We start from the raw sequence: 22248 nt of genomic DNA, 5'->3' as shown, positions 1-22248 counted from the left end.
TTTCTGAGGTAGACATGATGCCACTTGTGGGATATGTGACAACTGACTTCATGTACGAGTCCCAGTCAAAATGCAGGCACACTAAGGACACTGCATACAGTGACCTTCAGGTCACATGGGTAAGGTATATGTGAATCACATGCAAGTCATCTCATTACATGTATGTAAGTATTCCAAAATCTGGAGAATCTAAACTTTGAAACACTCTGGTCCCAAATATTTCAGATAAGGGATCTGAACTTGTATTGCACTCTTCCTTTAACAATATAAACATTTATAAAAATGTCAATAGATAGATATACAGACCTTAATAAATGAAGTATTCTTGAAAATTTTATAAGGAAAACCAGTTAGTTTTAATTTCTTCACAATTTTTATGGATTTATCCAGATCGAGGACAACTCCCGTCGCAGCTATCCGGAAATCAGGCTGAAAGAAACCCCAAAAATTTGAGTATAAAGTACCAGCAGAATAGGGCCAACCTGAGGTACATAGTGAGTTCAAGGCCAGCCTGAACTGCATAGTGAGACCCTGTCTCAAAAACAAATAAACATACACACATACACACACACACACACGCAAACAAACAAACATAAAAACAAAAAACCCAGCAGGAATTTCAACTCTCTGTGATGCACTAAGTTACCAAAGTTTGCTTTACTTATAGTCAACTAAGAAAGAACAACAGAGCATGTGAACATGTCGAACAGTACTTCAGCAAAGCATCAAAACCTGCAACACTGGCCCCTAAACGGACACTGATGGCTGCAGGGCCCTCTTGAGAGTGACTTCACAAGGGTTAATTTCAAATGAAGAGGAAAAACTAAATTTAGCTGTAATTTATAAAAAGCTAAATTCTGGACTTCTGGGGTAGATTCTTCCACCTCCTCCTCAACTCTGTGAAACCTGCTCTGACCAATCTCACACAGAGGGCACACACTTGCTCAGCCTCCCCTGGAGAGCCGCCCCTGGTGAACTGGCTGCCCTCTGTCCCTAGGACAGGCAGAGTGCCAGCCCATGGACAGCACTGCTTCGATACTCCTTCAAGGTATGAGAACCTGTGCCATTATAATTCTTCTACACCACTCTTCTCTACTCCCAAGCCCTTCTACAGAATACAGGAAAATCAAAAGCAAAGAGAAATTTACTATATATTACATACTAAAAATGAATGATTTTCAACTCAGATTCATGTATATGACTCAGATTCAAGATCAACTTCTCAAATATCATCTATGAAATAAAATATGCAAGATATTTACCATTACACCACTGACGGACTGTATTGCCAAGAACCCAGTTCCTTGTGGAGTGATAGGGCCTTAAAGGAAACAGGAAACAAGCTAGAGTGAGCCACACATTTGGGTTAGATTCTCCAACCCCTCACCCAAGGAAACAAATATTATGACAACTGGTAGTTCATGAAAGAAAAGAGCAAAATTTAATCACAAGATCTAATAATGGGTATTAGTGAAATCTTACAACCAATTATTCTAACCCCATTTTACCCCAGAAGGTTGCTCCACAGTGCATGTGCTGCGGGGTGTATTTTAGAAGCCTCTGTCGTCCATTGTGGTCTTCAATGTAATAGAGTGGGATGGTTTGAAACCTCCTCCACCCAACAGAAAAAATGATTGGATCTCGGGACTTCAGGATTTTCTTATACCAGCGATGTTTCTTTAGACGCATCTGAGAGGAGAAGTGTTCAGCACAGTAGGGTGCACACTCGATCCAAAGCACCCACTGCACATGCCCCATGCTGCCCTCATACCCACAGCACCCACCTGCCCATTCCCCACACTACCTTCACAGCCAGGGCACCCACCTGCACATACCCCACGTTGCCCTCACTGTTGCCCAAGCCACCCAGAATAATTGGGTAGTGGGGGTCAAAGTTCATTACAAATTCACAGGGGACGTTTTCGATCTCAATTCGTACATACATCCCAGGTCGAAAACCTTCATACTGAACTCTAGTTTCATCATCTTGATCTTCAAATTCTGCTTGGTTAAGCTACATATGAGAGGAGGGAAAAGAACAATAAAACCCCATCATGCTGTTATCTTTTATCAATCTAAGATTAAAATAAACAATAATTAACTTATTAAAGGAACCACGGATAGAATTCTGTAGGTTTTATCCTTATTAACAACAGTGGTAGCTGGTCGTGGTGACACATGCCTATAATTCTAGCACCTGGGAGGCTGAAGCAGGAAAATCATTACTTCAAGCCCAGCCTCGGCTACAAAGTAAGTTTAAGGCCAGCCTGAACTGCACAGTGAAACTCTATCTCAAAAAGAGAAAAACAACAACAACAACAACAAAACAAACACACAAACAAACAAACAATGGGTAACCACATCTGTGGTTCTTAGGAAAGTCCCTGCTGTGTTCTCACTTGCTCAGGACACAACAAGGTCTGATGGCACACCTTTCCTCATTACAATTTCCTATCTTCCCTACTCCACAGCAACCCTCTCCAGTGACTTCAGGTGTCACCCTCCTTCACTGGCTTCACATATCTTCATGTCTACCCAAAGCCTCCTGTGTTCACTGGGGGGCTTTGAGGAGGCCACTGGATCATGGGGGTGGGATACTCAGCAGTGGGTGAGTCCACTGATGAGCCTCCAGCTAAATGTGGTATTGGGAGGTAACACCCAGTGGAGGACATGAGGCACTGGGGGTGTGGCCTGGAAGGGTCTATCTCCTCCCTCCTCCCTTGATCTTGCTCTGAATTTTAACTGCCCTGCAATGAACTCTTTTCTCCTCTGGCATGACATTATGCCTTGGAATCAGCCGATTATCAACTGAAACCACTACAACCTGTGAGTCAAATGAAACTTTTCTTCCTTAAGAGTTGGGGGTGTCTGGTATTGTGTCCTAGCAACGAGGAAGTGACTCACTCTCACATGCCACATGCAGTCCATGAGGATATCCTACTGATCCACCTTTCTAACACAAGGGGCACCAGACCTGGATCTTTCGCCTTTGTCTGTGCCATCTTAACCTGAGTCCCTGCCAGGCAATCCTCTCCTCAGGGAGGGCACTAGTGTCTCTCCTTTGCTGTAACCCATGAGAGCCCCATTTCACCCAGAAGGAAAAATTCAAAGTCCTTTAGGATGGCCTACAAGATTCCACGTGACTGATAACAACACAGACTTCAGGACTAGGTTTATATTTCTTAGTCACTTCTGTTAAGGTCAACCGAGACTGGGAACGCTAAGTTATGACTCACTAGAAGACGAAGGCCTAGGCTGAACCCAGTCTGAACTACATTCCACCAATCACACATCCTCATTTGCAGCCATCACCTGTGCACACCTGTCTCCTCCAGAGTGGGGCCACCTCCTTGGACAGCCGGCTCAACCTCAGGGAGGAGCCACTCTACCCCTTCCCTGAATCTCTGTAGAAACTTTCTGAACTCTGACTGAGGTGAGTTCAGGAATCTTGCCCTGGAGGGCTTAGTTGTCCACAAGTCACATGGGCCACAAATTCTCTAACTGCTCAAATCAGGGGCAAGGATCAAAATGTGAGCACAGGCTGCGTGAGGCCCTCAGAAATCCCTTCTGCTTCCTCAGCACTGCAGGTCTAGCACTGCGGGCTCTGGTGCTGCTCTTTGAGTTTCTGACTGAGACTATGAACAACCATGCCTATGTGCACCTTGACAGAACCACATGAAAGGCAGAGAGCAGGCTGGGGTGGGAGGAGGCACACAGGAGTTCTCTCACCTGCGCTTGTTTCTGCATTTCTCCCTTAAGGTCATCAAAATAAGTGCTTTCTCCTTCATCATACTCTGCATCAAACAGCTCCTTCAATTTTCTCTTCTTCTCCAAATGCTTTTTCTTGGCGTCCTCTTCTGTGCTGGGGTCAGTTTCTTCCTTGACTTCTCCCTCTACATCTTCAGTCTTAAATTTCCAAAAGGAAAAATATATTAAATGTTCATTAAACATAAAAGTAGATAAACCTCTTTTTGAACTACAGAAAGCTTCATTATGATCATCATGAATAAAAGAAAACAAAACGCAGCCTTTGGCTCTAAGACACTGTGCCCTGCTGCAGGAGTCAGCACTGCAACTATCACTGGCCCCTCACAGGCTTGGATGCCACCCCAGGCAAGTGACAGAAATGTGCCCAACCCAGATGCTCCCAGAAATGCCCCAAGGACAGTGCAAGGAGAAAAGGAAACTGGTTTTTTAAATGACACTTGAATTTAAGTGGGGAATGAAGGCCAGAGGAACAATGGAGAGGAAGAGCTGAGCTCCACGAATAAAAAACTGTTAGGAATCTGGTAAACAACCATGGCAAGAAGGGGCTGGTGGTGTCATGTAAAAGACTGAGAATGAGTCAACGGATGACTTATACCTGTCCCGCAACTCACACTTCTAGGAAGGACTCTATCTATGGGTCTGCAAGTTACCCAGGCAGCCATCAGAATTGTTTCTTACCAGGAGTGACCTTGGTGCAAGGGGATGCAGCTGTGACAGACTCATACCTGAGCATCGGGGTCTGGCTTTCCCTTGTGCACATCCCCTGTTTCTAGGTCTTCAAAGTCACCGTAGAGCTCATCTGGAAAAGAACACCCCCAGGGCCACTAGTGAGTGGGGCCTGCACACAACAGCACAGAACCCTGTGCCCGCCATACCCCAAGCTCAATCTACTGGTTTCCCATTGTCATTATTCCAATATCTGTCTGGCAATGGAAATGGACCCAATCCACATTTCCTTACTCATCTGATATCTCACTTAGCTGTGGGCTGTCCTTCTAGCACAGGTGTGGACCCTGGAACAGACAACAGAAGTGGCAGGCACAACCCTCAGGGGAGGCCCCAACACCAACACCCGAAGAGTGAGCAGGAAAGCCCTAATGCAAGGAGTAACCACATAAAACTTGCTTGACACACCTAGGGAAAACCCTAGCGCATACAGAGAATGCAGATGAGAGCAAGGACAGCTCAACAGTGCTGACAGCACAGAAGAGTTCACTAATTCACTTGTTTGTCCATGCCTGGAGCACTGGCTCAGCTACAAGTCCTGTCTTAAAAGCTCCTTTGGGAGGGCAACATTTAGAAAGGTATTAAAACATTTTCACACAAGAGCCAAGAAAAATAAAGTAACACATGGAAAGTTCCTATCTGTAATAAAAGCAAAAAAGGGGAAAAAACACGCATTTATAAACTTAACAAAACCTGTGTTGGAACTTTATTTTAAAAACAGGCTGTAATATGTCACCACAGGACAAAAGTGTAACCCCATCAGCCACATCCCAGCCACCCCAAAACCACTACCAAATACTTCTAGTCTACTCCTCTTATGGTTGCAAGCTCCAGAAGTAATGCAGGAGATAAGAGACAATCAAAGAACTCTGGGAGGTAGGGAGAAAAGGACAGGCTGATGAGTGACCCCAGGACTCGGCGGATGACCTGGTGGTCTCAGTGTTTCCCCACCCTCACCCAGGCAGAAGGAGGCCAGGCAGGATCTTAACCAAAACAAAATCTTGCTGGCAACACTAGGGACACTGTACAGCACAAGGCTGAGGGTCAGGGCCCACTACCAAAAGGGCCTGAGCAGACCTCCTTTCCTCCACCAAGACACCCAGGGGCTGAGGTTACTGGCAAAGGAGAATCCACCAGGCCCAAGCCTCCCCTCCCTCACTTAAAAGCAATCCACCAACTGGCAAAGTCAACAAGGACATGCCCTAACACAGCAAACAGCCTGCAGCCTACATTATAAGACATCTGTTCCCCCAGGGACACCAGCAGTACCACAAAGGTTCTGAAATCAAATTATCACACAAACTATACAAAGTACTAAGACCTGTGTGCTACACCTAGACACGATGATACCTGTGAACAGTGAAAGAAAAAAAAAAAAAAAATCACACAAGAACCAGTCTCCTCTCACAACAGCCAAAAGGTACAGAAGACAACAGAGGTATTTCATACTCATGTATAAACTTAACATATCTTAAATATAAATTTGAAAAGATGACTGAAGACACCACACCAACTCTGAAATGTCAAATGCGGAAACTACTGACTCATATCGTAAAATGCTTCAATGACCAACCACAAATCTTATGGCAACAAATAAAAAATTGAAAACCTCAGCAAAGAAACTGAATCAAATGAAAATGAAAGAACTTAAGTCTACAATAACAAATTTAAAACCACTAGATGGGTTGGTTCATTAAGGAAGGTAGAGCAGACAAAGGAGGGAACTGGAGGCCTGATCAGCAGAATTGAGCATCTAGACAACCGAGACAACAGCCTGGAAACTATGGGCCCGGGGGAAGTGAACCAGTATGTTTACACCACCAGAGTGCCACCAAGAGAACAAGGCTCAAGAGCAGGCAAAGAAGAACCGATGCTTCCCAAATCCGAGGAGAAACTTTCAGACTCAAGCCAACAAAGCTTCAAAATGAACCCAAGAAATACATGTTGGTTAAACTTGTGAAAACTAAACAGAGAAATACCTGCAGGGACACCCAAGTCAGGGAACAGCACCTTCCCCGCTGAAGCCAGGAGGCCAGAGGGTGTGGCACAAGTATTTTAAGGACTACAGGAAAAGTGAGGAGATATTGGGTTCCAGTCAGTGAAGCCAATCTCAACAAATTTAAAGGAACTGAAATCGTAAGAGTTTGTATGTACTCTGAGACTATCACATAATCAATCTAGAAATTCACAGTAGAAAGCCAATAGGAAAATAATCAAGGTAGAAATTCATAATAGCCAACAGGAAAATCTCTAAACAACATACTGTTAACATTCACAGGCCAAAGAGAAGTCTCAACGGAAACATAAAAATGTACAGAATGGAATAAAAATGAAAAGCCATGAAAATTCGTGAGGTACAACTAAGTGGCACCAAGAGGGACATTTACAGCACTAACCACTTTACCAAATGTAAGGTTTAGTACATGTGAATGGTCTCAAACCAATAATAGGTGAAAACTGAAAAAGAATAAAATAAATCTAAACTTAGCAGAACAGAAGTCAACAAAATTAAAAATGGGAAAACAGAAAAATCAACAAATAATTAGTTATTTTAAAAAATCTCACTGACAAAAATTTTAAAAAATGAGAATGAAACTGGATTGTCAAAAAGGATCCTGCAGCCATTAGAAGAGTGGTAAGCATACATTATCCATGTAGCATTATTCCTCCACAAACAAGAAAGAAACCCTGCCATTTTCAGGCAAGTACATGGATCACCACACCAAGCGAAATAATCTAGACACATAAAAACAAGTCTGCATGTTCTCTCCTACATATGGAAACTAAAAAAAAGACCTGAAAGTAGAAGAGGACTGGATGCATGTGATCAATGCATGACATGCATGTATGGAAAAATCACAGTGAATTACACTAATCTGTGCAATTGGCAGTGTGCTAATAATCAGAATTTAAAAAACAAAATTTTAGAAAACAAAAAACAAAAAACAAACAAGTAAACACTGTACTGTGAACATCATCCTCAGAGTACTCAGGCAGGTCTGAAAAGGTCCTTGATAGAATCTCACCTCACCACCAGGCTATGAAACTCCTTGAAAATCATAAGCTTCCAAAATTTAGTCAAAATGAAACTAATAACCTCAGTCATCCTCTAACCATCAAAGAAATATAACTGGAAGCTTTTACACAAATAATCTCTAGGCCCAGTTTTACTGAAGAATTATACCAAATATTTAAAGCATTCACCCATCAAATTCTTCTAAAAAAACAGAAAAAACATTTTCCAACTCAGTGTATGACACTAATTTTTATCATCAAAGCAGATGAAGACAGTACTAAAAACAACAAAAGCAAAATTACAGACCAATGGCTGTCATAAACTTGGGTGCAAAATCCTCAATAAAATACTACCCAGTAGAATCCAACAACACTTAAAAAGATGTATATACCATGATCAAGTGGGATTTAATCCAGATGTACAAAGTTGGTTCACTCAAAAAAATTAACACAATCCACAACAGCAAAGAGTAAGGAACACAATCTTCATGATCATATCAGTGGGTCCTGCATGGCATCAGACAAAATTCAACACCATTCGTGACTTAAAAAAACAATCCTCAGTACTCAAGAAACAAAAGGAAAGAGCACACAAACAATGTGTACAAAAATAACCAAACCAACACCAGACTTTCCAGGAAAAAGATTGGGAGAAAGGCAAGGTGTTCTTTCTCAGCCTCTTATTCAACACAAAGCTGACATCCTAGCCACGCGAATGAGGAAAAAATAAAAAATACAAGGTAAATGGCTGGAAAAGGAAGAAACAACACAGTTCCTATTTGCAGATTACACAACTGTCCATGCAGAAAATCCCAAGCAATCTACCAAAAACAAAATACAAACGTCCCAGAACTAATAAGTGAGCAAAAGATACCCACAGACATTTTACATCTGTATACATCTGCAAAGCACTCCAGGTAATCAACAGCAAAAACCACCAACCCAGTGAGAAAAAGTCAAAGACATCCAGACATTGTACAAGATGGCAAATAAGCAGACTAAAAAATGCTAACTATACTACTACACAATTGTGCTACACAATAAAAGGCATCAGGGAAATATAAAATAAGAACACCATTAAGTATCATTAGATGTGTGTAACGACAGCTGGAAATAAAGTGAGAGCACCATGTGCTGGTGAGGATGCAGAGACATGGAGCCATTCATGCACTGCTGTGGAAATACAAATTGGCCCCACCACTCTAGCAGTTTCCTATAAGACTAAATATGCAATCACCAGATCACCCAGCAACTGCAGTCATGGGCATGCATCCCAGAGGGTAGGAAACCTGTATCCCAGTGTGCACAGAAGGGACTGGGGATATGGTTGAGCGGTATAGCACTGGCCACACAAGTGCAAAGCCTGGGTTCTCCCTACCCAGCACTGGCTGTATGAAAATGTTATGTTCACAGAAGCTCAGGTCTGACCAACTGCAACAGTCTGGATCACTTCTCAGGATGAGGGGCTAAACACACTGGGATGTGCTTTCCACAAGACACCACTCAGCAATAAAGAGGGTTAAGCTATAGTGACAGGTGATGACCTGCATATGTCCAGGGAACTGACTAGTGAAAAACTACAGATCCTAGAGGTTATAGACCCTAGAGGTTCCTGACCATATAACTGCATTTTTCTAACATCCTAAGACATGGAACAGACCGGGCTTCCTACAGGGTAGGAAATGGAGATAGAAGGACAGCAGGGAGGGGAGTGGGTTCCTGAGAGAACAGGACAAGAAAAGAAGTCCTGCTGCAGTAGCGTGCTCTGTGCAGTGTGTACACACATAGACCTACACACATGATGAAGGCAAGCACCACTACATACCCCTACACATGTGATGAGGGCACACACCACACACTTCTACACACGTGACAAAACACACACCACACAGTCCTCTGCACACATGAAGGCAGCTCTACATGACTATCAAAACTGATTAAGCTGAACACTGTACTACCTCAATTTTTAAAAGGCAGGCTCTAACAGAAACAACATAAAATTTTTTCTAATCCTACAACTAAGGAATATAAGTAAAAGTCAGACTTCATTAATTTTCTAGTCATGAAGAAAACAGCAGGACTGAAAATAAATCTGAGAAATAATTTGCAAATCTAACTTAAGACCAAACTTGGAAAGGATAAAGTGTATATAACAGATAAAAATTTTTTGTTCTGTAACAATTCCAAATTCCAGTGAAACTTCACTATTTACTGAAAAAAGTGTTGATTCCTGAAAATATGAAAATATAAACAACCACCACCAAAAACACTCAACCAGTGATCATGGAAAAACTGAAATTGACAAACAGAATTACACCAAGGATATCATCTTGAGACACACATGTGCACATCTGCTAGGAATGCTTAACCTGAATCTAACCAAATCTTTACTCCTAACACACAGCTCATAAGACTGGGAGAAATGGAAGAGATCTCATTAATGCTGTAAGGAACATGTCCCATGACAATGGACCAGGTAATTTTCGCAAGTCACTGTTTCTATTCAAGCGAGTAGCCGGGTGTGGTGATGCATGCCCATAATCCCAGCACTCAGGAGGCTGAGGCAGGAGGATTGTTGAGAGTTCGAGACCAGCCTGGGCTACAAAGTGAGCTCAAGGCTAGCCTGAACTACACAGCAAGACTGTCTCAAAAAGACAAAAAAAAAGGTGATTGGTGAGATGGAGTATTGCTCTAGATCTGCTACCAAACTTTTGCAAACAGCCAAGGAGTAAATATTTTAGGCTTTCTATATAGCCCCTGTTGCAACCACTCAACTCTGCTAACAAACTCATGTGACTGTTCCAGTAACACTTTACATTGAAAACTGAAATTTCAATTCCATATAGTATCCATATCATAAAATATATTGGGGGGATTTTAGTCCTTTAGTCCTTTAAAACAGTGTAAAATCCATTCTCAATCTGTGTTCTGTGGAAGCAGGGGCGGCAGGAGATGGGGGGTGGGTTCCACAGCCATGGCCTCCGGCCTGCAGTGGGAGGCGGCAGCAGGGAGGACGGGTTCCTCCCAAACACACTGCATCTGTTCCCTACACGAAATGCAGGTTTAAGCACTGTCTTTTAGGGCCAGAGCAGTCTTTAGTAATATAGTCCGTAATAATACAGAAGGAATCTCCATGGGAAGAGTAAGGAAAAGAAATCTCTCCACAGAAAGATTTTAGACCTAATTATATAATCTTTTACGCATTTATTATCACACTAAACAAAACTTTAAATTAAATGACAAAAAATAAGTATTTGGAATAAATCAATGATAAATGTCCTTTAGAGAAGCTCAAGCTTATATATCAATAAAAAAATATAAATAGCAGAAAAATGGGCAAAGGATACAAGCAATTCACAAAAAGTGTTGCAGCCAAAATGATTTAAATGAATATTCTTACTTATGAGTGGTCAAAGAAATGTTTGAAAATAGGAGAAACCAATTTTAGTCTCTCAAACTGGCAAAAAAAATTATAGATAGCACTCAATATTAAATGAAAGTCCAATATTGCTTAAAATCTTAAACAATAGTACTGTGACTTGACTTACAGTGAGGTATTTAAATCATAACAAATCATTTTGAAAAAATTTAATGAGAAAATGTATTATTAAGTATGATAACACACAATTTTGATGATTAAGAAGAACTAACTCTAAGGTTAACAGAGGTTTTTTTAATGGATCAAAGAACTCTAGTATGAGACGCACTTTTTATTCTAAATTTTTTTACAGTGCACACTACCTTTAACCTCAAAAGAAAAATATAAACATTATTTGAGTAATTTTTCACACAAAAGACACCTACTTTTTCTTAAATGATCAAATTTATAGCAATTTTCTCACTTTTCTTTAAGGTTCACATCTATTCAACAGGCTAACAGAGGGAAGAAAGCAGACACCAGGGCACTACCCACAACTGCCAGAGCACACCATCCGTCCTAACCTGCAGTTAAGACACAGAGGAGCACAGGCAGCCTTACCGTCTTCTGCTAAGATCTTGGCTGCATCCTTGTCTTCTTCCCATTTCCCCGTCACAAAGCAGTCTCGGATACTGCTCATAACCTGACACAGAAAAGCAGCACTCAGTGACATCCTCTAGTCATGCCACAGGGCGCTGCTACTGAGGCGTGGTAGCAGGCAGCCACTGGCCTATAAGTGCTTCCCAAGGCACTTCCAGGCATAGTCTTGTGTCAAGGGGGCCTGCCACTATGACCAGAGAGACAAAACACAAAGGTCACAACATTAAGCAGTATGTAAGGAAAGTACCCTTAGGCCACTAACCTCATAAGTAAACAATATTCACTAATTTTCAGGTATTAATGTTTCTGAGGCAATGTGACAGGACATTTTACCAAGTTAGTTTATTTGTTAATCTAAACCTACCACTTCTGCTTGAAAATTTAATTCCTATAGAATGGGAGAATATACTTGCAAATCAAGTATCTGGTAAGGAACTTGTATCCAGAATACATATGCAACTTTTCATCTAATTTTAAAAATATGCAAACAATATGAATAGATATTTCTTCCAAGTATTTACAGAGATGGTCAGAAAGCACATGACATGATGCTGGAATCATTACCTACCAGGGAAATGCAAATAAACATCACAATGAGGTATCATTTCCCATCTTCTAGGACAGCTATCATCAAAAAACAGGTAACAAATGTTGGTGAGGATATGGACAAAATGAAACCCAAACACTGCTGGCAGGAATTTAAAATGGCACAGCTGCTTGTAAAAGAGGAGTCACGTGAGGGAAAAAGTATTTCCCACAATCATACTAACAGTACTATGTGTAGTGGTGTTCTGACACTGTTTTATGTGTAATATGGGGTAGACCAAATAAGGGATTACATGATTTTCTAATTTCATCTCCAGACTGAACCAGGGGAAATTTTCCATTAGAAAAATGGATACAGAGATAAGATGCAGTCCTGAATATGAACTGAAAACATCTGTATAAATCCCTCACCCGCTGACCACTGAGGAGGACTAGAAACAATGACCAGCTCATAGCAGTAGGCACACTCATGCCTGACTGTGAGTGCCATCTTCTGCTAAAGGAAACTGACACTTCAGAGGGAGGCCAGAAATGTGGCTCAGCAGTGAGTCAGGTAGCATGCACGCGGTCCTGCGCTTCACTTCCAATACATTTTTTTAAATTCAGGCTTTTATTCTGCTTATATGGAAGTAGGTAACCCAACCAAGTGAGGGTAAATTTTTCTTTATAGAAGTACTCTAGAAAAACAAGTGAGTCACCCTTCTACAGCCTTAAGAAATCTGGGGCCCTGGACATCAAGCATCATGAGTGCTGACATGAGGGGAGATAGTGAAGACGCCACTGGCCTCCTACTGAAAAACCACCGGCACCTAGGAAGCACAGCTGCCCACAGATCAAACTGAACTTTACCCTACGCAACCTCTGCATGCTTTGCCTACAACCATTGGGCTATTTAAATCAATCTTACATTAATCAAGATTAAATAAAACATTTAGTTCTTCAATCCTAACAGCCCACTGACCTAAGTGCTCAACCCACAAGCAGCCCCTGGACAGTTGTGGGATGCACTCCCCTCGCCACATGGCTGAGCTGAGCTGAGCTGAAGGGAACCCAGAGGGGAGGGCTGGGCACACTGCACATGGGCATGCGGTGCATCCATGAGGTCCGAAAAGAAGAAGTGCTACCCAGGAAATACCAAATTTCTTCAATAAATGAAGTATACAGGAACAACAGGGATGGGAGGAAGGGAGGAATGCAGATTAAGAGATTTGTAAGGCAAAGAAAAATAATAAAAGCCATATGAAACTAAACTACAGAGTTTAGTGATACAAACTCTGAGGGTGAAATTGTAGAGAAGAGAAACAGGCAGTCTAGATGTGCTCCTTGACTGGGATCAGCTTCTGGCAGCTGAGTCAAATGATTATTTTTATGTGGTTTTCTTCATCCATATTAAATTTTATCATTAACAACTGTTAGATAAAATTTGTAACACCTACATAGTGAACTGTACTAGGCAATATGAGAGTAACGGCTTCTCTGAGGAGTGATAAATATTTAAGCTAAACTGAATGACAAAAAGCAGTCAGGCTTGGGAAGATAAGAACATTCCAGAAGAGAAAACGGAGTGGGAAGGTCTAACATGGGATTAAGCTTTGGCAAATTTGAGAAGTGAGTGAATTCCCGTTTGACTAGGGAGTGGCACATGGGAGAATACTCCCACAGTCATGGATTCGTTTACTTACAAAGAATAGTAATTGTAAATTTTAACTCAGGACAGCAGACATATCCCAGTAATAAGACACGTTTCAAATGTACAAAAACTCTTATGTGCAGTGCTTGAAATCAAGGTAACTATTACTCATACTAAAAGGTGAACACTTTCCTTTTCCATGATACACGTACAGGTTACTGCTCAGGACGTATGAAATATCTACTCCACTACCTGAGAAAATCACCTGCTGTGAAAATAAGAGGCCAACGGTGGGGAAGTAACACTACTCAGAAGAGATTCTGTTGGCACACGAGTCAAGCATATGATTTTTTTTTTTTCTAAACTAAAACTTCAGTATTCAGGCTTAGTTGCAAGGTTGGCACTTTGTGATAAGTAGGTTTTGGGCTGCAGTTTGAGGGCTTGGTCTCTAAAAGGTTCACAGTATTCTAGGACAATCCTCTCATTCCTTCCAGGGGTGAACATGTGATTCTGCCTCACCTCCTCCAAGTCCCAATCATGGGGCGCTTCCACAGGAAACCTGGAGCAGTCCAATGCATCAGCCTTGTGCTTGCATCCTCCGTCAGGTTGCCTAATGTGGAACAGCCCTCCCAGCTCTTCTTGGGCATCTCCATCATCATCTTCATCATCTTCTGTCACTAAAGGGAACACCGTGAAGGCAAAGTGAGATCAAAATCTTCAGCCCTCTAGGATTCACTACCAACCAGTTAACGCTCTTGTCCTGTAACCCCGGAGATTGCAGGTTCTTATGTGTGGTGTGCACAGTGGCAGCCCTGAGCCAGTCAGCCACACAGAACACCTCAGCCACAGAAGAGATGCCAGCCGGAACTGATCAAGAATAGGGGCAGGGTGTGACCCTTAAATGCAGAGCTTTAAATTACTACAGTGTTTTTGTATACAGGGTTGAGTCCTTAATGACTAAACTTTTTTGGCAAATCCTACGTGAAAATAGGCACATATCAAGCCTCCAATTTGATGCTCCTAGCCCAAAGTGTCTAGTCTCATGGTCACTGAAGAGCACAGTTTAAAGCTCACCACTTTATACCCATTTTTCCAAAAGATACATAAGGTAAGCCTAATAAGCTATAAAATCAGAGAACCAGCACGAAGGAGGAAAGAGGCGTACTACACAGGGTTCTCATTCTCAGAAAAGAAAAACAAAGGTTTTTATAGGCAGAAATATTTTCCTGGCATTAAATATTACAAAAATTTTTCATGTAAGACTTTTAAATAGAATATGAAATGACATAATGCACAGTATTCTCATCAAAAATTTTATGGCAAACCCACAAATCTATTTCGTATGACCAATCTATGGCCCTCATGAGCTGATTAAAAACATCTGCCAAATGTAAAATGTGACAGCCAGGAATTACAGATGTCAAAAGCACTGCCCCGATCTCTCCACCAACTCCCTCATCTCTTTTATAGAAAATAGTCTAAAAACCCTGAACATTTCTAGCTCTAAGCCAGAGCTCTTTACCTGTCCCATAAATAAGCTTTCGGAGGTTTGGTGCTGCTTGCTGCTGCCGCAGAAAGGCCTCTGCCGCCTTCCTGGAGAGGTCTTCCTTCCACTTGAGAGCCCCTGGAACACAACACCAGAGCCGGTTACACCTGCTTACTGTCTTCTCTGCTTCAAGCTCACAGTGCAGCATCTGAACAGTTAACAAAGTATCCCAACAGCAGACCCCAACCACGGGCACTGCACTGACAGCAACACTTCAAGTGCCAAGTTTCTAGATGCAGCCAATTAACCTTAAGTTACTTACCTGATGTTTCTGTGGAATAATTATTTTCTTCCTCGTAATCTTCTTCCTCCTTGAGTAAATCTTCAATATCACTGGTCTCCTCCATCAATTTCTTCGACCCTGGTTTCTGACCACCATTATGCCCTCTAGGAGGGCATACATGCTTCTCCCCAGCAGCCTCTCCATCTCCTGCATCCTCCTCCTCTGAGCTAGGTGAGGAGCTTTCTCCAGAGACAAAGGCCTCCTCTGCTGTGCAGTGGCCAGAGTCAGAAGTGGCAAGGGCTGTTTTACTCATCGACAAAGACTTCTCCAGGTTCTGGTGGCCACTCCAAAGGCCAGCTGGTGACAGTCTTGCTTTGCCACCTTCTCCAGCAGCTTTCAATTCTACAATGTCCTCCTCTCCACCAAAGTCATCATCTTCACTGCTTTCATCGGCTTCCTCCTCTTCCCCTCCCTCCTCTGAGCTCCTCTCAAGGTCATCATCACTGTCAGCAAATGCCGGCAAATCCACCTCACTGTCCTCCTCCATCTCCAGTTTCTGCCGCTTGACACCCCTGACAGCCACGTACTCATGCTCAGTGCCTTCAGGACCTTGTTCCTCCTCTGTCTCATCACCACTGGAGCCACCTTCCAGTCTGTCACTGTCAGACCCTTCATCGTCTTCCCCATCACTACTTCCAGATTCACCTTCTTCATCTCCAAACACAGCTCTGCGACGCACTCGACCAGTGCTCACATCCACCTGCTTTTCCTCTTTTGGCATACACAGCCTGCATTACCACATAAATGCAAAATAATTAGGATGTACAGCAGCTGGCTAATCTAGAAATGGTGATAGTTGATAAAAATACAAAGAAACAGAAATGTTAAGGAATGATTTAAGATGACATCACACAGGAAAATGATTTGATAAACATTAGCATGGTTAATAGGCAAACTTATGCCCGTTCCCCAGCAAGACACTTGTAAAGAATCGACAGGAAGAATAAAGAGATACATTCTTTAAAAACAAAATGAAACAAAAACCTCTAATTTCAGGAAAACCGTTCAGAAGAGAGGTTAGTGTACAGTAGGTCTTCTGGAAAACAGATTTCCAAGCTAGAAATGCTGGCTCTGGGCTTGCAGCAGGGACAGCACAGAGTAACTGGACCACTTGGTGGTGTAGAACCCAAGTACTCAGCGACCAATGGAGCTACACCACAAGAACACAGGAAGCAGACTGAGCTCTCCTGCGGTCAAATTGGGGACAACGCAGGCATGAGTATTGGCAGCAATGAAGCAGTAACACATGAAATAATACAAAAGTTCATTAGTTAACTGAGTCTGGAATAAAGAGGAAGTGATAACTCTTTGCTAAAGAAAGTCAGCTAAAGACATCAAAGATGTGGTTTGGATCTAGGTGTCTCCTAAGACCCCCTGGGGACTCACAGCTGATCTGCTGTTAGGTGGGGCCCAGTCACTGGGAAATGACCTGGAAGGATCTATCACCCTCTGAGCTCCCTTCTCTCTGCTTCCTGGTGACCATAACATGGCCAGCTTTTCCCCACCCAGGGCCTTCCGCTGTGCCATTTTTTAAGCCTGCCAAACATGGGCGGAAACTCCAAACTGTAACCCACAATACACCTCTCCCCTTCCAGTTGGAAATGTCAGGTATTCTGTCCCATCGGTGCAGAAAGTGACTAACATAACTGCTATTTTGAGTCACCATGCCATAACTGCAGAATCATTAAGGTTCTAAAGCTACAGGATGAAATAAAAACTATATGAAACTACTTAACCACACTACTTATGTGTAGTGCTACACATAAAATTTAGGAAGACATCAATTTTAAAAAAACTAAAACGGCACCATAATAGAATAAGTCAGAGTATACCAATGATAACAAAATAATGATGCTATGAAGACAGCACCAAAAGGAAATGCTGACAGCTATGGCTGCACAGGTCTGTAATCCTAGTACTTAGGGAGGCTGAGGCAGGAAGATCACAAGTTTGAACCCAGCCTGGATAACTTGGCAAGACTGTCTCAGAAGAAATTAAGATTAAAAAAAAAAAAAACCAACCCAGGGATGTAGCTCAATGCAGAGGTTCTAGGGTTCAATCCCCAGTGCCACAAAACAAAAAGAAATGCTCAGGATACCAAAATTAAAAAAAAAATTTTAAATGCACTGCATCAGTGTTAGAAAGGAGTATCTACACAGACAAATATGGAAGAATAACACAAAAATGAAAACAGCAAATTACAGCACAGATTAGAGTAACAATAACCCTCAGTGAATACTTCTTTATCTGTTAGGTACAATACTAAATATTTAGGCACATTAGAACAAATTGTATACTAGATAACCTCAAACATTTTCAGTTTGAGTAAGAAGCATAAATCAATACACCCCTTAGGTATGAAAGTACACAAATTCCCAACCCAGAGTGAAAAGCAATTCACATAAGCCATACATTAGTGGACACTACCCCAGAGACACAATACAATCCACACTTGATCTTAGCCAAAAGGCTGCGAAGCAATACACAAAACAATCCAACAAAACTTCCAGACAAAAGTGCACAGCTCTGGCCAGTACCGTACTCTGATCTAGGATGTAGGGCACAAAAAGAAAGCTAAGCAGCCTTTGTACTCCTAAGAAACTACAAGCTACCTACAAAAAGACATGATGCTATTTGAGGAATATACCTGGTGACAACGAATCCTAAAGGTTGGGAAATACTCCCATGTTATGTCACATAAATCAAAGAACCTTGAGAAACACATGCACATACAATGGAAAACAGCAACCTTGTGTGATGCAATGGCAGAACGATGGGTGACAGGATCCTGTGTAATGCGGTATTTACTAAAAACAGGGAAAAAGTACACTTACCCTTGGTTGTCTATATCCTCTGACCCCAATGGTTTGGAATCAGAAAACAGTGTCACTCTGCTTGAAGCCATCTTGGCATCAATAGTGGAGTGGGTAGCAATGAGACTCTGGACCAGCTCCTGGGTGGGCCCTGGTACCTCCTGTCAAACCAAAGAAGGCAAGTGAGGAAAGCAGAAGGATTCTGGAGACACTAATTTCAATCAGCATTGCAAAATTACTCTAAACACAGTTCCTGAAAACCTTCTTTACATCCTTAAAAAGAATCCTTACAACGAAGCTTGAAATTGATGCCCATCTTCTTTAACTCTTTCCCAATATCCATGGGGTATTTCATCAAATACTAGGAAAACCTCAGGACTCAATGCTTTCAAAAACATTATTTTAACCCAATAATAATCTCATTTCAAAAAAAAAAAATCTGGAGTCCATTTCAAAAAACAGGAACAAGACTATCCTGAATAAGAAAACAGCATGAGAAAAAGAAAAAGACCAGCAAAAGCTGAGAAATAGGCTGGTCTGTATGGAGAAGATAAGCCACACAGATGCCAGCCCCACCAGCGTGCCTGTGCTGGGACCCATGGGTCAGAGGTAGAGGACAGGAGGATAGGATATTTCGTTTCTGGTCAATACAATGAGATACTCAGATATTCTACCCCCTTAAAATACGTATTTGGGGGGGCTGGGGATTTAGCTCAGCGGCAAAGCGCCTGCCTGGCAAGCGCAAGGTCGTGAGTTCAGTTCCCGATACTGGAGAAAAACCAAAAAAATAAAATAAAATAAAATAAAATAAAATATGTATTTGGGCCTTAGCATGACGATGGATGAGGAGAAAAGTCTTCAGTAAATAAAAATGATGCATTACTATGGTGAAACATAGACTGGAAAGACAGAGGAGATCAGAGTAGCCTCCCCTCTTACCAATGCCTGAAAGCCATGGCTGCCACCAAGGTCGACATAGACAGCATCTTTGTCATACAGCACACCCCCAACTCCAGAGAGAGGTGCGTAAACCAGCTTTTCCTTCTCGTTCAAACAGCGCTTCTTTTGCTGTTCAGGAAGAGCGCATGGGTCTGGGAGGAAACTGACATCGCTCACGGCAAAATCTCCGACACCTGGAGAGGAGATTTTAGCTGACAGCAACCCAACAAGTACCTATAGCTGGAAAGTATCCCATATACCAAAGGCTGAAACTGCAGTGGGAAAAACAGTGTCATTCAACACTGGAAAAATACCGTGCCTCTATCGCCATGACACCAGCATCCACTAAGTACCTTTGCCGCATGACACATAAGTAGGGTTGTTGCTTTTGTTTGTTGCAGGGGAAGTACTAGGGATCAACATCTATAGGGATGTTCTATCACTGAACTACATCCCCAGCCCTTTTTAAATTTTGAGACAGGATCTTGGTAAGTTGCCCAGGCAGGAGCAGAACTTGCAATGCTCCTGCTTTTACAGGTGTGAGCCACCATGCCCAGCTTAATTTTTAAAATGACAAGTGAGCCAGGCATGATGGAGCCTAGTCTGTACAACTTAACAGCTTAGCAAGATTCTGTTCCAAAACAAAAAATAAAAAAGGGCAAGAGATGCAGCTCAGTGTGAAAGCCCTGGGCTCAGTTTCCAGTTCAAAAAACCCAAACAAGTGAACAAACAAAAACCCTCCAGCAAGGTATTTGGTCATTTTCCAGTTTTCTCCAAGAAATGAAGCCATTCCCAAAGTTCCATAAATACACTATTTTTACAAGGGGATACCTGGCATGTGAATTTGGCTTTTATTTTTCAAGTGTGCTCCTCGTAGATAACCATAAAGAGACACCTTTCGGTCACACTTAATGTTTGTCCGGATATCTTCAGGGTTTGTCAAATCTTCCATCCTAGAAAAATAAAACTCCATCAAATGGAAGAAACAAATTCCAACAGGCCTCTAATCTCCTTTCATGTATTAATGACCATCAACTTCTTGTTCATTAGGGACACTGTTTTGAAAAATAAGAAAATACAGGAAGTAAGTGCCATTCACCATCTACCAGAGAAGGAACAAATACACCGTGCATCCTCCAAGGAGGGAGAGCACATTTGCCTGGGGTCAGGGAAGAGCAGAGGGTTAACCTGGGACCTGGCATCCTACTTTTGCTGGACTCCAGCAGGAGGGAGGGATCCCAGAAAGTCAAAAGCAAGCACAGTGCAGATGCTCTGTGCAGCCAGAGCACCAGGACCTGAGAGTTGCATCTCGGGAAACCAAAGCTAAAAGATAGTAGGGTCCACACTTACAGTCCTCAGTGCTTCAAGATCCTCCAATTCTAAACATCTCATGTTTTGGTCACTCCCAAAAGCACAGCATCTTTCAATGATGGTCCAAAATGAGCTCTATCCTTCTTGTAACCTTTTCAGCTTTGAAACACAGCCAGGAAGGAATAGGTTATATTCATTTTTACCTGTCTGCCAGGATATAAGGGTGAGAAGTTTGCCATGTGAGAGGCCTGAACTTCATGACTGTGATAAAACGGCCCAGGTTGTGAATCTCCTGGTTCTGATATTCTCCATGTACCATTCCGGAGAGGTAGAAGAGCTTGGCACCCTGACATCAAATAAATAAATAAATAAATAAATAAAAATTAAATTTTAGTGACATTCCTATAAATACTACACCAAAATAAAAAGCAACTCTAAGAGGGGAAATCTCCACCAAAGCTCCAATCCTGGTGCCCCAGAGCTGGTGGCTTCTCCAGGACTTGTCCCATGAGGAGCCAACCGCTCTCCAGTCAAGGGTGTCTGTCCAGACTCAGCAAGGAGAGGGCAGTGAGGCTCCCGAGCAGGAAAGAATCCTGTGACCAATGGGGTCACAGTGGTGTGAAAAGGAGAGAAGAGAGGCACCTCCTGGTCCTTACCTTTCTTCATTCATGGCCCCTAAACACAGCCAGACACCAAGAGACCCAAAATAAAGACCCTGAGAGAAACAGTCCAGGAACCAGGAACAGATACATACAGGAGATGGGGGGTGAATCCCAGAGACACTCATTAGCCTCTCTTCATTCTAGTTTGAGAGGATTATCTTAGGATTTAGTAATGATTTCTCTTCCTACCGGGTAGACTTCCGTCCAGAACCTGTGTTTTAATCGTTTCTTTGTCTTCTTCAGTTGCTTATTATGCTTGAAGGAGTCCAAATGGGTGAGAATTCCCATAATTTTAGGAAAGCCATGTACTTGACAGATGTTTAAAAATTCAAATGTTTCCATTTCAAACCCAAAGCTGGCATCTATAAGCATCAGCACCTAAAAACAGAATACACAAGTTCTCAAGGTGACTACCAAAAGGGACCATCTAGACCAGGGATCAGCAAAGCAAGTCCAGGATAAATCCAGCCCACCCCTGTTTTTGCAACCAGTTTTATTGGAACATGGCCAAACTGATTTACTTACGTCTACACTACAACAGTAGGGCTGAACAGCAGCAACAGAAACTACAGGACACATGAAGCCCCAGACATTTATTCTCTGGCCCCTTTCAAGAAAGGAGTGCTACTCCCTGCTCTAGGCTCAACTCCATGAACACCATGGTGCACCTGGGTAGAGAAACCACTGCCCTATCACTAGCCCAAGATGACTGCCAGGACATCAACTTCCCTCTCAAGAATCTGTGTGTATAAGAACTCAGAAAAGGCTAGGCCGAATCTGGCCCCTGGATGAGAAACCGTAACTTCAATAAATAAAGTTTTTGGTAATGTATTTTCAAGTCGAGTAACAGGTTCCTAACAGGGAAACCAAGTAATTGTGGATATCCAAAAGATGGAAAAAAGTAATGATCAATAATAAAATATTAAAAGTATATAAAAAAGAAACCTTTAGCTTCAGTTTTACATATATATGTATGTATGTGTGTGTGTGT

The 22248-nt window shown here is 42.2% G+C and overlaps 1 protein-coding gene across 3 annotated transcripts in view; it reads right to left on the bottom strand.

Annotated features, from left to right (window-relative positions):
- The window catches only part of Bms1 (BMS1 ribosome biogenesis factor), a 34841-nt gene that overhangs the window by 5683 nt on the left and 6910 nt on the right, over positions 1-22248 (bottom strand). For 2 of the 3 annotated variants that reach the window (XM_005411758.2, XM_005411759.2), the window contains exons 5-19: positions 21447-21635; positions 20799-20941; positions 20116-20237; positions 19285-19478; positions 18367-18506; positions 15512-16260; positions 15226-15327; positions 14223-14392; positions 11489-11570; positions 4494-4567; positions 3730-3906; positions 1826-2014; positions 1509-1689; positions 1263-1321; positions 307-429 (exon numbers count right to left, since the gene is read on the bottom strand). In XM_005411758.2, coding sequence (XP_005411815.1) covers positions 307-429; positions 1263-1321; positions 1509-1689; positions 1826-2014; positions 3730-3906; positions 4494-4567; positions 11489-11570; positions 14223-14392; positions 15226-15327; positions 15512-16260; positions 18367-18506; positions 19285-19478; positions 20116-20237; positions 20799-20941; positions 21447-21635 — 2694 coding nt within the window. The remainder of the gene's footprint in view (positions 1-306; positions 430-1262; positions 1322-1508; positions 1690-1825; positions 2015-3729; positions 3907-4493; positions 4568-11488; positions 11571-14222; positions 14393-15225; positions 15328-15511; positions 16261-18366; positions 18507-19284; positions 19479-20115; positions 20238-20798; positions 20942-21446; positions 21636-22248) is intronic. The other variant, XM_005411761.2, reaches the window with a different exon arrangement.

Source organism: Chinchilla lanigera, unplaced genomic scaffold (assembly GCF_000276665.1).
Source record: "Chinchilla lanigera isolate Chin_1 unplaced genomic scaffold, ChiLan1.0 scaffold00145, whole genome shotgun sequence".
Lineage (NCBI taxonomy): Eukaryota > Metazoa > Chordata > Mammalia > Rodentia > Chinchillidae > Chinchilla > Chinchilla lanigera.
This window is presented reverse-complemented; position numbering and strand designations above follow the sequence as displayed.